Source organism: Salmo trutta, chromosome 18 (assembly GCF_901001165.1).
Source record: "Salmo trutta chromosome 18, fSalTru1.1, whole genome shotgun sequence".
Lineage (NCBI taxonomy): Eukaryota > Metazoa > Chordata > Actinopteri > Salmoniformes > Salmonidae > Salmo > Salmo trutta.
This window is the reverse complement of record NC_042974.1, coordinates 49,377,592-49,393,044: the sequence shown is the minus strand read 5'-3', so window position 1 is coordinate 49,393,044 and position 15,453 is coordinate 49,377,592. Positions and strand designations below refer to the sequence as shown.

The window sequence follows — 15,453 nt, the reverse complement described above, 5'->3', positions numbered from 1 at the left end:
TACTCCGGCATCCTGTGTCAGATGTGGATGTTGCCTCTTCCTGTCCTCCTTCATTCATGAATCTTTGTCCTGCATCTGTGAAGGGGAAGGGGTGTTTTGGTATAGAATATGTCTCATCACATTTCCTCTTGAAATCACACACAGTTCTGTTGTGGTGGCCAAAACAATCCACACATTCCCTAAAGGCTTTTTTGATGGGGGGCCAATCAGCATTTTTACCTGACACATACTCCATCTGTGCTGATTCCTCTGTCTTGTGGATAGTGTTGAGGTAAATGGCTTCCTGGCAGTTCCTGAAAAACGTCTGATATTTACAGAGAATCTAACTGAATTGAAAGTTAAAGGCATTTTTAAAGCAGAGGCATATGACACATCAGACATTAAAACAAATATTTTATGTTTTGTGTTAAAGCAGAATGAAAACATAAGAACTGTAGGTTGTAGTTTCAACATGATTGGAATTAAGTTCTAAAGTCTATTTGTTTGCATTCCTGCCGTTGACAAAACCATTATCCATACTCCACATAAAAAAGTCCCAAATAGACTAATCTTACTCATACCACAAGTCACTTAGAAGAATTAAGTGAAAATTAACTTGTGGTCCCGAATGTTCACAAAACAATGGGTGAAGTATATTACATGAATAAGTTACAGTAAAACAATTAAATTAGATTGATAAATATAAGCAGATATGCTCCATAGTACTGGATAACTTGTACAGATTGGAGTCATGACAGAGCATGTAGTCTAAGTCAGGCAAAAGAGGTGGAAGTCGAAGTAATCATGTAAAAAGTTGAACACACTTTAGGATTTGCAATTGATATCACGTTTGTTTGCATAATTAGGTTAATTGACATTGATGACATGTTTTGAGTAACATGCCGATCAAAGTTATCACACTGATTTTAATACATTTTGTGAACCATCTATACATTTGAATTAAATAATGTACAGTGCCTTCAGAAAGTATTCACACCCCTTGACTTTTTCCACATTTTGTTGTCTTAGTGCGAATTTAAAATTGATTAAATAGGGATTTTGTGTCACTGGCCAACACACAGTACTTCATGACAAAATGGAATGATGTTTTTACAAATGAATTAGAAATGAAAAGCTGAAATGTCTTGTCAAGAAGTATTCAACCCCTTTGTTATGGCAAGCCTAAATAAGTTCAGGAGTAAAAATGTGCTTAACAAGTCACATAATAAGTTGCAATAATAGATAGTGTTTTAACATGATTTTTTTAATGACTATCTTCTCTGTACCCCATTCATACAATTATCTGTAAGGACACTCAGTTGAGCAGTGAATTTCAAACACACATTCAACCACAAAGACCAGGGAGGTATGAGTACTTTCTGAAGGCACGGAGTATGTACAATTCCTGTAAGGAAGAAAAGCCGTCGATTCATTACAGATTGCCTTTTTGCATTATGTTCATATTTGATATGTATGAAGTATTGTGCTTTGTACCCTAGTTTTCTTTGCTTTTAAAATTAGGGCTATTGTTACATTTTTATTTTACATTACAAATCTAACTTATTTTCCAATTCATTGTATCTAATGTTAATGGGGTGAAATATCGTTATTACAAAATTAACTTTGTCAACCTTGCAATGTGTTACACACTGACATTTCCCCTAGTATTGCTTATTAATAGAAAACAATACTGTTATCTATACCACAGTTCCAGTTTGCTATAAATACAAGATGTCCAACTGGTCATCTTTTGACTGCCATGTCCTGGTTGGTTATGCAGTCCAAAGCCCATATATTTCTGAGTATAGATAGTTCATAGACTTTTCTGCTAGTCTTCACCTGTCCATTTTGTACAAAAGTAAAAAAAGAAAAGAAAAAGAAAAAAAAATATTGCTGACTTGTTGGAGCAAAGCAAATTGTTCCTTCCCTTGTGGAATGTTCGGAAGTGATGAGGTTGCTGTTATGGAGCACTTCGGTCTGTTAGGTCTTTTTTGTTTGTCTGTCTTGTCTGTGTAGTTGTTTCCCAGAGTAGCAGAGCTCTGCTCTCCATTCTATGCATGTCAGTGAAAGGCATGTCTCTGTCACAGCCTCAGAAGTCTACTGGTCTGATCATCATTGTGGTAGACTTCAGTGAGTAGCCTGAGCCTTTCCAGTAGTACCATTTGATTCCATTGAATCGATTTGAGTTCTGGCCCTGCTGGAAAAATATTCCGTTCAAGTTGGAGGGGCCGCAGGCGTCAAACCACCAGCCTAGGAAAGCAGAAAACGAGATTGTCAGTCTGAGGGTTTTCAGGATGTGCATTGGGTGCATTGTCTATAAGACAACAAGCCCAATGAGTAACTGTGCTTCTCCTTCTAACATTGATGCTTTTAATTATCACATTACAACAAACTTGCACACTTTCGTACCTCTAGTTTGTTGAGTTAAATGGGAAGGTCTGGATTGTTATCACATGGAGTGCAAGCTAGTCTAGGTCATTCCCCCCGGGTGTCTGTCATCTTAGTCCTATTTCGTTAATATGCAGCTGGTTATCACCAACAATTCCCTGAGGTGGAGGGATTCCTCTGTGCAAGACCTCTGAGGGGACCCTCTCATTTGGTGGAGACCCTCTCATATGTCAAGTAAGCAGACACCGATACATTGAAGGAGTCCAAGTCTGGCCCCAGAGCAGTCCAAATGTCAGTGGCATGGAGCAGGACCTCTATTCTGAGCTTCAAGAGAGGGAGGGGAAAAATCCTCAGTTCCCAGACTATTAATGTCAGCAGTTGCAGGGGAAGAATTCCCAAATGAGCTCATCAGTGATTAACTCTGAGCTAATTTTGCTCAAGAACCTTGACCCCGTGACAGAAAGAAAAAGCAAGAGGTCTTTTAACTTTCTTGCAGAAGTACCAAAGCTTGGGGGGGGGGGGGTCAAGTGGAGGGAATAATGAAGGGAATAATTGATCTTCTTAATAAAGGCCAGTGAAAACTCTAAGGTGATTTGCAAATGAACCTGTTCCTTACCTCCTGTTGTCAGTTGTGAGCATTTGCAAACACATTTGTCGTTGTCTGCATCTTTTGTGCTGAAATCACTTCCCGGCTGACCAAGGCTACTAATTTTGCCTGCTGTGCCACTGTAGCCTTTAAGGTGTATTCTGTGAAATGAAAACGGAGAAATGCACTGTGAGGAGGAAGTACATAATTGCCATTCCTCAAATGACCCAAGTTTAGGGAATGAATTATCAGTGTTTGCCCTCTGTTTTTTTTTTTTTAGCAGTGGTGGCAATTATTTTGTTTGTTAGTTCTCAAAGATGATCTTATAAAAAAAAATATATGGCTCCATTATCTTCTTCATTATATATGGTTTTAGTCTAAGTTGACAATGAAAACATTTTACCTTCCCGAAAATGTAATATATTATATACAATACCAGTCAAAAGTTTGGACACACCTACTCATTCAAGGGTTTTTATTTTTTACTATTTTCTACATTGTCGAACAATAGTGAAGACATCAAAACTATGAAATAACACATGAATCACATAGTTCCTACATATGCTGAGCACTTATTGGCTGCTTTTCCTTCACTCTGCGGTCCAACTCATCCCAAACCATCTCAATTGGGTTGAGGTCGGGTGATTGTGGAGGCCAGGTCATCTGATGCATGACTCCATCACTCTCCTTGTTTAAATAGCCCTTACACAGCCTGGAGGTGTGTTGGGTCATTGTCCTGTTGAAAAACAAATGATAGTCCCACTAAGCGCAAACCAGATGGGATGGCGTATCGCTGCAGAATGCTGTGTTGCCTTGAATTCGAATAAATTACAATGTCACCAGCGATGCACCATCACACCACCTCCATGCTTCACGGTGGGATCCACACATCCGTTCACCTACTCTGCGTCTCACAAAGACACAGCAGTTGGATCCAAAAATCTCAAATTTGGACTCATCAGACAAAGGACAGATTTCCACTGGTCTAATGTCCATTGCTCTTGTTTCTTGATCCAAGCAAGTCTCTTCTTGTTATTGGTGTCCTTTAGTAGTGGTTTCTTTGCAGCAATTCGAACATGACCTGTTTCATGCAGTCTCCTCTGAACAGTTGATGTTGAGATGTGTCTGTTACTTGAACTCTGTGAAGCATTTATTTGGGCTGCGATTTCTGAGGCTGGTAACTCTAATGAACTTATTTTCTGCAGCAGAGGTAACTCTGGGTCTTCCTTTCCTGTTGCGGTCCTCATGAAAGCCAGTTTCATAGCGCTTGATGCTTTTTGCGACTGCACTTGAAGAAACTTTAAAAGTTCTTGAAATGTTCCGTATTGACTTCATGTTTTAAGTCATGATGAACTGTCATTTCTCTTTGCTTATTTAAGCTGTTCTTGCCATAATATGGACTTAGCCTTATTTGGTGAAAGACCATCTTGTGTATATCACCCCTACCTTGTCACAACTGATTGGCTCAAGGGCATTAAGAAGGAAAGAAATTCCACAAATTAACTTTTAACAAGGCACACCTGTTAATTGAAATGCATTCCAGATGACTACCTCATAAAGCTGGTTGAGAGAATGCCTAGATTGTGCAAAGCTGTCAAGGCAAAGGGTGGATACTTTGGAGAATCTCAAATATATTTTTATTTTGTTCACTACATGATTCCATGTGTGTTATTTCATAGTTTTGATGTCTTCACTATTATTCTACAATGTAGAACATAGTACAAATGAAGAGTAGCTGTGTCCAAACTTTCGCTGGTGCTGTTTATTTTTTATGTATCTTTTTACAATATAAGGGAAATGCTGGAATTGAGTCCGCCATGTATTCCTTACTCTGCTAGCAGTAAACTATGTACAAGAGAGGTTGTATTTGTAGATGCGTATCCCTTGGTTTTCCTTTTTATTTTTTACTGACTTTTTAACCTTTCTTGTGCTCCATGAGAACCTATAGGCTATGTCTACACACTAGTCATTTAGATGTTAAGTGACTCATGAAAGCTGCAGCAGGGTTTTCTGAAAGAAGTGCACTGTAATGGTTTGGTTGTCATTCATTCTGTAAAAAATGTTAACGCAGGTGATGAGATATTGATGTCATTGCTGACCTCCATTGTTTTGTGGCCTCTCAATTCCAGTGTAAAAATAATTTATATGGAAATCAGCTTTGTCTGGCTCTAGAATTTTCATTGGATATACTTTGAGACTAAAGGAATTAACAGGAGTGTGCTTGAGTTGAGGTCTGCTGCTCAAATAGAAAGGAAGTATTGGCTCTCTCCTTGAAATCAGCTTATGTTCTAGCAGGCGCTGGTGATGTCTAGGGGTACAGATTGAAGGTTTAGGAGACTGATTAATTTTAGCCTTCTGTGTCACAGATCCAAAACATTTTCGAGATGGCAACACTTTCCATTTGTTTTGGACTGGTGACCCTTCCACCCCATGTATTTGTGTATTTTCAGGCAAGTTAAATGTTTTGTTTGTAATTTTTGTTGATTTTCAAGAACATGACTTGCACACCATTTCATTATAATACTTTACTCAATATGTTTTGATATAGTAATGTTAATGGACTCTTATGCAGCTATGATATATTTCAGTCAACATCGCTAAGTAATAAAAGCTATCACCTATATTCAGTGGTCCTCCACACACACAGACTCCCCCAACATTATTTTTACATTACATATGTAGCCTATATTTAGATACCACACCTGGGAAACCTATGCCTACCTGTAGTTGTCTGCTTCACTGCCTAGAGAGAACTGGTCATATAGTGAGAATCCTGCGTTTTCCTCCCAATCCATCATCTGTATTCTCAAGACGTATGGGTGCTGATTGGTCAGTATCGAAACAAACTCATTTCCCAACCAGTATTCACCTGAAGGGTTTCCAAAGCCCTTTGAAGGAACATAAAACAATGATTCACCTTTAGCATGATCACAATGTCACAGTTGAGCTGCATTCTGAGATATTTAAAACCTTTTTCACTGTTTGTTGACACTTGGCAGTGTTATCTAAGCTTTGTGCTGTGGAACTTGGATAGTTTCCTCTAGCTCTCACCATTTTGTACTCTTTCCACGTACGGTGAAAGTCAACACGGCCATCAAATCGTTTTTGTAGTACTGTCCATCCACCCCCCTCTGTCTCCATGTCACAGTAAGCCTTCAAACAAAAAACATAGATTACTCCAGCTATCAATGATAATAAATTCTGATTATTGACTACACTGAGGGACTTTTGACTTCAGCAGCAAACTTGACAAAAGCAGTGCCCTCTCAGTCTAGTTGAATGGAATGGGAGGTTTCTTAAAACAAGTGATGTGCCAGAGTCTAACTCTAACCACTGAAAAGTATCTAAGGAGATCCCTACTTGAGCTCGGGCATGCACAAAACAAACCAAAGGCTGAGAACATTTGAATTTACTCTGAATTAAAGGATTGGCTGTGGTGTTAGAAAAATATAACTTATTTCTTAACTAGTCTCCATGTGATTGTACTTTTGATTTAATATTGGGAGCTTATAGCTTGAATAGGACCAATATTAACATAAGAGTTAAATTCTACCTTAATCTCCTGTGTAGTGTTGAGAAGGGTCAGTGAGTAGACTCCACTGTCTGTGTTTCCTGACTTGTAGACCGCAGCACAGTCTGGGTATGTGGTTGGTGTGTCCTGCATCATGGTAGGCTTGTTCCCTGCAAAAAGTGGAGGGCCGATCAAATTGATAATACAGCAAAGTTGTATATGTACTTTAACATACAGTGCCTTTGGAAAGTATTCAGACCCCTTGACTTTTTCCACATTTTGTTACTTTACATCCTTATTTTAAAATTGATAAAAAAATGTTTTGAAATCCGCAGCAATTTAGACACAATACCCCATAATGACAAAGCAAAAACAGTTTTTTAGAACTTTTTGCACATTTATTACAAATAAAATACTGATATCTTATTTACATAACTATTCAGACCCTTTGCTATGCGACTCACAATCGAGCTCAGGTGCATTCTGTTTCCATTGATCATCCTTGATGTTACTACAACTTCATTGGAGTCCACCTCTGGTAAATTTAATTGATTTGGAAAGGCACACACCTATCTAAATAAGGTCCCACAGTTGACAGTGCATGTCAGAGCATAAACCAAGTCATGGGGTCGAAGGAATTGTCCGTAGAGCTCCGAGACAGGATTGTGTCGTGGCAGAGATCTGGGGAAGGGTACCAGAAAATGTCTGCAACATTAAAAGTCCCCAAGAACACAATGGCATCCATAATTCTTAAATAGAAGTTTTGAACCACCAAGACTCTCCCTAGAGCTGGCCGCCCGACCAAACGGAGCAATTGAGGGAGAAGGGCCATCGTCAGGGAGGTGACCAAGAACCCGATGGTCACTCTGACAGAGCTCTAGAATTACTCAGTGGAGATGGGAGAACCTTCCAGAAGGACAACCATCTCTGCAGCACTCCACCAATCAGGATTTTATGGTAAAGTGGCCAGACGGAAGCCACTCCTTAGTAAAAGGTACATGACAGCCCGCTTGGAGTTTGCCCAAAGGCACCTAAAGACTCTGGGGCAAAGGTTCACCTTCCAACAGGACAACAACCCTAAGCACACAGCCAAGACAATGCAGGAGTGGCTTCGGGACAAGTCTCAATGTCCTGGAGTGGCCCAGCCAGAGCCCGGACTTGAACCCGATCGAACATCTCTGGAGAGACCTGAAAATACCTGCGCAGCAACGCTCCCCATCCAACCTAATCGCTTCCAAAGATGCTTCAACAATCTGTAGAGAAGAATGGGAGAAATTCCCCAAATACAGGTGTGCCAAGCTTGTAGCGTCATACCCAAGAAAACTCGGTTGTAATCGCTTCCAAAGATGCTTCAACAAAGTACTGAGTAAAGGGTCTGAATACTTTATTTTTAATAAATTAGCCAAAATGCCAAACCTGTTTCTGCTTTGTCATTATGGTATGGTGTATAGATTGATAAGGGGGAAAAAAGCAGGCTGTAACCTAACAATGTGGAAAAGTCAAGGGGTCTGCATACTTTGCTAAGGCACTATAAATACATACTAGTATACTGTGACTTTTCAAAGGTTGTGATTTGATCAACAGTTGACATTCTATATTTTACTAAACTGGCTTATTAGTTACGCTACAAAAATTGAATTGCCCATAGCATTCTGGTCTTAATCAGTGATGCCAATGTAGCCCCCTCCTAAGTCTACCAGACGCTGTCATAGTGTCACCCACCTCCACCTGTGGGGATAGAGATTGTGTAGATGAGGTTGTTGACGGTCTCAAGCAGCTCCTGTTGCTGCCGCTGCAGGGCAGAGTTGTTGGTAGTGGCCCGCAGCAGCTGTTGTTCCAGCTCCTCGATGACAGCCGTCTGTCTCAGTACCAGTGTAGAGAGCTGCTCCTTCTCCTCCTTCAGCGTCTTCAGCTCCACCTGCCTCTGCTCCTCCATCTCCCCCACCCTCTTCTCCAGGTAGCTGGGGAGGAACAAGGGCAAAGGTACACGCTCAGCAACTCGCAGCAGAGCTGGTTGGCATTACTGGTCTTGTAGTATTTCATATCAAGAAGCAAATTGTTTTACGCGAACAGAACATATAAGCCTACAATTGGGCAAAAAATGTGTTTAACAGAAAACACAGGAAATATTAGCCTAAATATTTAGGCTACTGTCTAGTGTTTGTAGCCTTGTTTTAGTTGAAGCATGATTTGGAGATGGGGCACCTGAATGAAAGTGAAGTTTGTTAATGCAAACAAATATCCTTACCTGTTTTTGTCATTCAGCTTGGTTATTTCATTTGTTTGGAAAATGAGCTGTTTTTCCAACTTACTCGTTGATAGAGAGTTCTCAAGAAGCTGACGTTCAAGCCGAGTTGTATGATTTATTACCTAAAGATTAAATAGACAATTCCCACAAGGTATTTTAGATTAAATGGAGCTAGTAATTGCTGCAAGCCCTTTACAGATTAAATTAAGTAAACACCATTTTTATTTGTCATTGTTGAATATTTGTCAAGAACCAAATTAACAAGTCATTTTACTTTTGTAATTTCACAACCTGCCCTTGAGGTACTCTCTCAATTAGGGATGTGGTATGATTAAATGAAAACTTGGTCTTTCCTGGTTAGAAAAAATCTCAAATTGGTATTATGTAATGGATTTTGACATCTCCCTGTTTTTCTCTTGAGTAATTCGTTTCACAAACAATTCCACAGTTCACTGCAATACTTTTGGATCAGTTACAGTTAAAAATAAATTCTGCACAGCCAGCCTTCAGTTAAGTTTTTTTCCCTCTCACAGAAAAGATTTACAGTACACTAAATACAATACAGGGCCTCAATACACTTATCTTGTAATAGTTGCGCTTAACTTGATTACAATTTCAGTCCAAACTCGATTTGTAACAGTCCTATCTCACTTCATGTTCAAACACGGTTTTGTGGTTCGCTTCACTTTCTAAAGAGCACAATGTGCATAGGCCTAGATGGTCGGAAAAATCTGTTTCGTAACAGGAAAAAACAGAACAATCAAATTCCAATAATGGACAGATATGTTGGAAAGGGGTCAGGGGATGTAGGGCCTACTGCGAAAGTGGCTGTATAATGTAATGAAAGTCTCCTCACAGACGTATTGAACTCCTGGTTCTAGAAACCCCCCTCTGATTTTCCAGTTTGAGGAACTGAACTCAGCAAAAACCTGTGCCAATTTGTTGTTTACATGAATGTTGGGTATGTGTCGGTCTACTATTGGACCTGGTGTTGGTGGCTTTGAACAGACGGATGTCTGATTGTGACAAATTGATAGACCCTTTCTTGTGGGAATACAATGCCGTTAATAACAGGAAATGCTGTGTAGTTCGTTCACAAAAGGTCAATGACTTTCTACAGCAAATCCTGGCCCTGTTGGACAGCATTTGATTTTTTTCATATTTTGCACATTTTTATAACTTTTGTTTGGTGTAGGCTATTGGGTTTTGAATGTTTTATTCATTTAGCATATATTTTCAAAACTATATTAAGTAAAAGGTCCTCACCTGCGCCTCTACGTTGGTCAGCTTCCGTGTTTGCTCAACGGTCTGACTCAGCAGGTTGGTTCCAAACTCTATCATGGCTGCCGTGTGGTTGTGCACTGCATTCTGCTGGATCTGGAACATCTCCTGTTTCATGTTTTCCTGTATGTAGTTCTCCAGCTGCAGTAAGGATGAAGAAAAGTTGATGAAGGCAGGTTAGTGAGATGGTTTAACTGATATAACATGATATTGGGCCTTTGTCTATGTTTTCTCAGCAATGGTAGGGGAGCTGAAAAAGGAGTGGTTATATTTCGTACAGGGCATAAAGATTGGAGCGTACTGCCTTGGTCCCCTGGCAGAGTTATTGGGTCATTGTGAATGGTTCAAATTAATTGTGTACGAAACTGTTGTTTACCATATGGATGTCACAGTGAAAGTATAGGCTGTTCTTTAGAATTACTATTTTTAAGCACTACTGCCTTGTCATGGAGTTCATGGCTTTCCCCCTTGTGTCTGACCTAGAAATCTCTTGAGCGGTGGTGGGCAGAATTATCCGGTGACGGGCCAGGCATTTTTGACAAGTGTTTAGATTACATGATGTTGAAGGCTGTACAAATTGGGGCAGGAAGTTCATGTGCTTCTGTTTTTCAGAGGGGTCAAAAATGGAAGACTGAGAATATTTTCCCTGCTGATTCATATTTGATCTACACAAGGGATTAATAGCTTCCTGAAAATTAAAACGTTTTTAATATGGTCATTTTTGGTCATATCAAATTGTATCACTGTCAATGGGGACTGCACTGGAATGGCCTTTCAACCTCTAAGGCTCTTTTTTGAGAAATGTTACTGCTGACTGAGCCTTCACATGAGTTTGGTTAAGTCATCGTGAAGGCAAACTCATTGTAACATTCCTACCTGTAGAAAAGTTTGAAATAAGCTTTTTTCTCTATTGTCTGTCCCACACTGTATACTTTTCTTTAGAGCAAATAAATAGGAGTCTTGTCCCCCTATCCAGTAGCCACCTGTCAAAATGAAACTGCCAGATTTAAAACAAATCCAATCATAAAGCTCTTTCCTGCATTGAGTTCCTGCGTGGCAATCAGGCCTGAAAGTCTTGTAAACAGGATGGAAATGATGAGTGACGAGTTGCATCCTCTACGACACTGCGTCCTACACTGCAATAGGATATTAGTAGCGTTAGTAGGCCTAGTCGTTCTGATCTTTGTTTGCGTAAACAATTAGGCTGTATACCCATCTGCCAAAAAGGTAAACTATTGGGACCATTTTAAAACGGGAAGTATATTTTGCTTTTTGCCATGACAAAAAGTGCTGCAATCAGTGCTAATTTTGTTTATCTTCCTTTCTCCACTTCCATCTTGTCTGTGTTCCTGGACACGGGCACGTGGAGGCTGGAAGAGTGTGTCATCGGAACTGAGAGCGGGACATTCCATTGACGGCAAATGATCTAATCAGTTGTTTACTCCACTCCTGCCTATAAGTATTCCACAAGGAATTATTGTTTGTACACCCGGTTTACATGAAAAGCGTGACGGCAAACTGACATTTTATTTTACCGGCACGACAGCAAAGTCCCTCATCCTGTCTTCCAATTTTGAGTGAGACAGTGCAAGATTTTGAGGTATTACCTCGGCTCTCACAAATTGTCTTTTCGTCAGTTGATGTACAATGATTTCCTCTGTCTTCGACTCGGTCTTACATGGGGAAGTTCAAAGGAAGACCTTTTCCTCTGTTATTACGTATAATGCCAATATACCAACAAACTGTTGTGTATGAAATTGACACGTCAGGAAATATTTCATAGATTAGTTGCGCTCACTTAATGTTTGTTTTACATCAATCAATTAAGTATTGCAATTCTCTCCTTGACCGATATTAATGACAAAGTTCTTAATCCTTCCGTAGTAATCACTTTGGGACGAACCTCAAACACACATTACTCTGACTTTTATGCAGCATAAATCATGCATGTCAATTTGATTTGAGATTTTGGCACAGTTACGCAAATGTGTCTCACGTAACAAATCTGTCCTTGGAGGATAAAAGCCTGTGAGGCAGTAAATGCTTAACGAACTGAATGAAGGATCATTATGGAGTCTAAAGACTAGAGATTCACTATTTGAACCGCTTAATTTCTAGGTATTTAAACTCTTCCGGTGTGAGGGCATCTTATTAAAACAGTAGCCCAATCACTGTCCTTAGCTTAAAAGTTTCTGTCTTTACCTTAAAAGCTAAATTATGTTCAGTGCCAAATTCAAAGCATTTTAAAGACAAGCCTACATTATTCTAAATAAAGTGTTCTTAAGCAGTGGCTCTGGTCTGATAAAACGGCAATGACAAAAGATCTAGGGACCCCAATGCTTAGTAGCAGCTGACTGAGCTGGTGGAATGATTCAGGCCAGGGTCTGTTTTTTTTGGGGTTGTGAGCTGTGTGATCAGGCAATGAGTTGTGCTTGTCTTGTCAGAGCTCTATAGATCTCATCATTAATCAAACTCTAAAGAGTGGGAAAGAATGTAGGGAGCCTGAGCCCGTTCCTTTCACACAAGTGATGGCTCAGTAGCGCTGAAAGGGATGCGCAGATCCTTCATCTGGGCACCTGTGTAGAGGCTTTGTCACTACTCAGCCCTTCTCACCCACTCAGAGCCACCACAGCCCTGCTTCTGTGACACAGGTTACTTTCTCCCTACTTCGGCTCACATTCGCTTTCTTATTGCTCAAGACTGAATTCCATGTGAAGATGCCCCCTTCAAATAGTAGGACAATGTCACGATTCACTTGCCTGCTTCCTTACAAGGTCAAGTTCACTGCTTTCAATCAGAATCTGAAGATTTTTTGAATCTGAAATGAGTCTTTCAAAGCCTTCTTTGCAGTAACGAAGGTGACTGGAGTATAACGCGTCTGCACATCACTGAAAAGTTGGTGTGTATACTCATCTTTTCTGATGGGGTGGGAAATGAGACATTCCTGTAGAAAGCACCTTCTTAATAATATTGTGCAGAGTGGGAAATCATGACACTACATAACATCACCTCTGCACAGTAGGCTACATAATGAGATCAGTTTGTCCCCCCCCACCCCCTTCCAAATTATACCTCTATACCAAAGGCTGCAAAAACTTGTGGTCTCTTTATCATCTCAAGTTGACGTAACATGACTGCAGAGCAGCAGAACCATTAATTTACTTTTTAATCTCTGAAAGGTTCACAGCACCCAACAGGTTATCCGGAACCAAGTTCCTTGTTACATTTTAAATGCAGGCACTATACCAGAGTGTACCTGGACATGCAAGTAACACATAACATACAAATTGGAGGGATGTAAAATATCATACAAAATAGAGGGACTCCAAAAAAGTATAATACCATGGGAATAGGTGTGAGACGGCATTGAACACAGACCTGCACTCCCAGTAGAGAAGCTGCTGTGTGACGTCAAGCAGAAGACTTTACCTTGAGGAGCCACTGTGTGTTGTTCTCAATGATGTTCTCCAGCTGCTCTAGCCTCTGGACCGACTCATCATACTCTGCCGGATCGTCCTTCTGGACCAGGTTGGTGTAGGTGCTGCTTGAGGTCTTGCAGTTGTCCTGCTCAGGCAGCAGGAAGGTGTAGCTGCACGGGCCATTTTGGATCTGGTACTGTCTCTTAGCAGCTGTTGGGTCTGTAGTTTTCCTGTAGCCTGCCCCCAGGGCCAGGCAGCCACTCAAGACCACCAGTAAGCCAACATAAAACATTTATAAGAATTAAAACAAAAATGTTATTGTAAAAATTTTACCCAAAGCTCTCCTTTTGGGTCACTGCCTTTTTTCAGTTGAATGTTTTTCGAGGTTAAATATTGTTGTATTGGTATCCTCTGGAATATCGAAGTGCACACAGTCCAATACTTCAGGTTCTTTTATAGGCAGGAGGAGGGGATACAGTCAGTGGGTACGCCGGGTAGATGGTGTCATTCCTAGACTGCACGTTTCCCCCTTTTTCACTAAGCCTCCAGCCTCTTGATTTCAGCTGCAGTTGGCCCTCTGGTTACTAGCTATGGGAGTAATGGCAAGGCCCCTCCCACTATATCCCTGTAGCCAGTCACCGTGAAGAGCTGCTAGGCTGGAAGAAGCAATGTGTAGACGCCACTTGTTACACACACCCACACACACACACACACACACACACAGGAGCAGATGCACTAATTTAACACTTCCCACCATATCCTCATCTTTGCCTGAGATAGAGCTTCATCAACAGGTCAGGGAGGGCAGAGAGGATAAAACAACAATGCCCATATTTGTGTTTTTCACAAGCCGATGGCCAAACATCTATTCAGGATGCAGCTTCCTTCAAGTAAAGTCTGGAATTGCAATGTCTATCCTTAACCGTGGTAAATATTTTTCTCCCCGCGACAAAGCACAGGCGTTTAAGTGAGAATGTTAAAGTAAGGAGAGCCTTTTCTCTGTCACATCCCATTCCGACCTCTTTGCTCAGTCATAAAAAACATTAGCTCTTATTTCCTGTCATTCTCCAACTCTGGGTTGTATCTGGATCTTGTTACACATGTAGGGGTGAGATCCAGTATGTTTACAGAGGGAGACGAGTATCTGGCTGGGGTTCTGAGGACATTAATAAAGCTCATCCTTCCACTTCATGTCATCATGATAAGATGCTAAATCTCAATTTTAATGTGACTTAAAATAGACTGATCTTGGCTTCACAGAGCCCTGTTGTCCAGAGTGCAGCTTTGCCTGCTTTTTTTTCCTGTGTGGGAATGAAGTAGTCAAGGTTCTTAATCTAGTCCTTTTTTAAAGTATATTTTTTCCATCCTCTGATTCTGGCAACTGTAGACGGGCAGCTGAATCAAACTACACAGTAGCCATGTCTGAAGCTAAGGTAATGTAGCCTGAATATTAGCTTATTGTGCTGTAGTTAACTTTCGATTACAATCTTCAGTGGTGCCTGGCTGTCGCCAGACCACGTTCCCCTCACGATTTTCCCACCTTTGATTTTAGAGGATGTTTCAGGTCAGGGCGGCTGTGTTCCCTGCATCCTGTCTCAATCCTTCTCAGACTATCATGGAGTAGCATGAGAAAAAAACGGCCCCAAATAGCCTAGTCATTTGAGCCCAGACCTAGGTTCAAATAAAATAAAAAAATATATATTTTTTTTTAATGTGGAGCCTTTTTGTCCATACTGATAAAATATTGTGATTATTCAGGAGTTCAAGCATGGTTTGATAATTATTTATTCTTAGGGAGGGGGTATAGGCAATACATTTTGCTGGGAAACTGTCTTCCAAAGAGACTTGTGCCTCTCGAGGAAAGCAGACGCTTAATTTCATAGGTGCCAACCAAGCTCCGGAATGTTAATGGTTTGTCTGCTGTTCATTTAGATGTCCAACTGACACACTTGGCAAACATAACTAGTTTACATTAACCTTTGGCTTAAATGGATGAGAGATCAAGTTGGGTCGGTGCAAGGTGAGGGTCACACATTAAAGG

The 15,453-nt window shown here is 40.5% G+C and overlaps 2 protein-coding genes across 7 annotated transcripts in view; one reads left to right on the top strand and one right to left on the bottom strand.

Moving 5' to 3' along the window:
* Window positions 1-15,453, top strand: part of mcph1 (microcephalin 1) — a 49,070-nt gene that overhangs the window by 23,830 nt on the left and 9,787 nt on the right. Inside the window, exon 14 of one of the 4 annotated variants that reach the window (XM_029698895.1) lies at window positions 5,320-5,530. The exons of the other annotated variants lie outside the window; for them this stretch is intronic. Within the exon in view, the coding sequence (XP_029554755.1) occupies window positions 5,320-5,412 (93 nt within the window). The 3' untranslated portion in view covers window positions 5,413-5,530. Of the gene's footprint in view, window positions 1-5,319; window positions 5,531-15,453 lie in introns of those variants that run through there. 4 annotated transcript variants of the gene reach the window in all.
* Window positions 1,437-14,074, bottom strand: LOC115153445 (angiopoietin-2-like). Of its 3 annotated transcripts, XR_003867692.1 has the most exons (10): window positions 13,423-14,073; window positions 9,979-10,134; window positions 8,713-8,834; window positions 8,187-8,425; window positions 6,507-6,634; window positions 6,005-6,106; window positions 5,675-5,841; window positions 2,984-3,114; window positions 2,389-2,691; window positions 2,100-2,229 (listed from the first exon to the last, which is right to left on the bottom strand). XR_003867692.1 is itself a non-coding variant. In XM_029698896.1 (9 exons), exons 1-9 carry the CDS (start codon window positions 13,702-13,704, stop codon window positions 2,069-2,071), a joined length of 1,488 nt encoding a protein of 495 aa, XP_029554756.1. In that variant the 5' UTR covers window positions 13,705-14,071; the 3' UTR covers window positions 1,437-2,068. The 3 variants fall into 3 exon arrangements, 2 of the variants coding, with proteins under 2 accessions (XP_029554756.1, XP_029554757.1); XM_029698896.1 differs by lacking the exon at window positions 2,389-2,691 and having other exon boundaries at window positions 1,437-2,229; window positions 13,423-14,071; XM_029698897.1 differs by lacking the exons at window positions 2,389-2,691; window positions 2,984-3,114 and having other exon boundaries at window positions 2,086-2,229; window positions 13,423-14,074.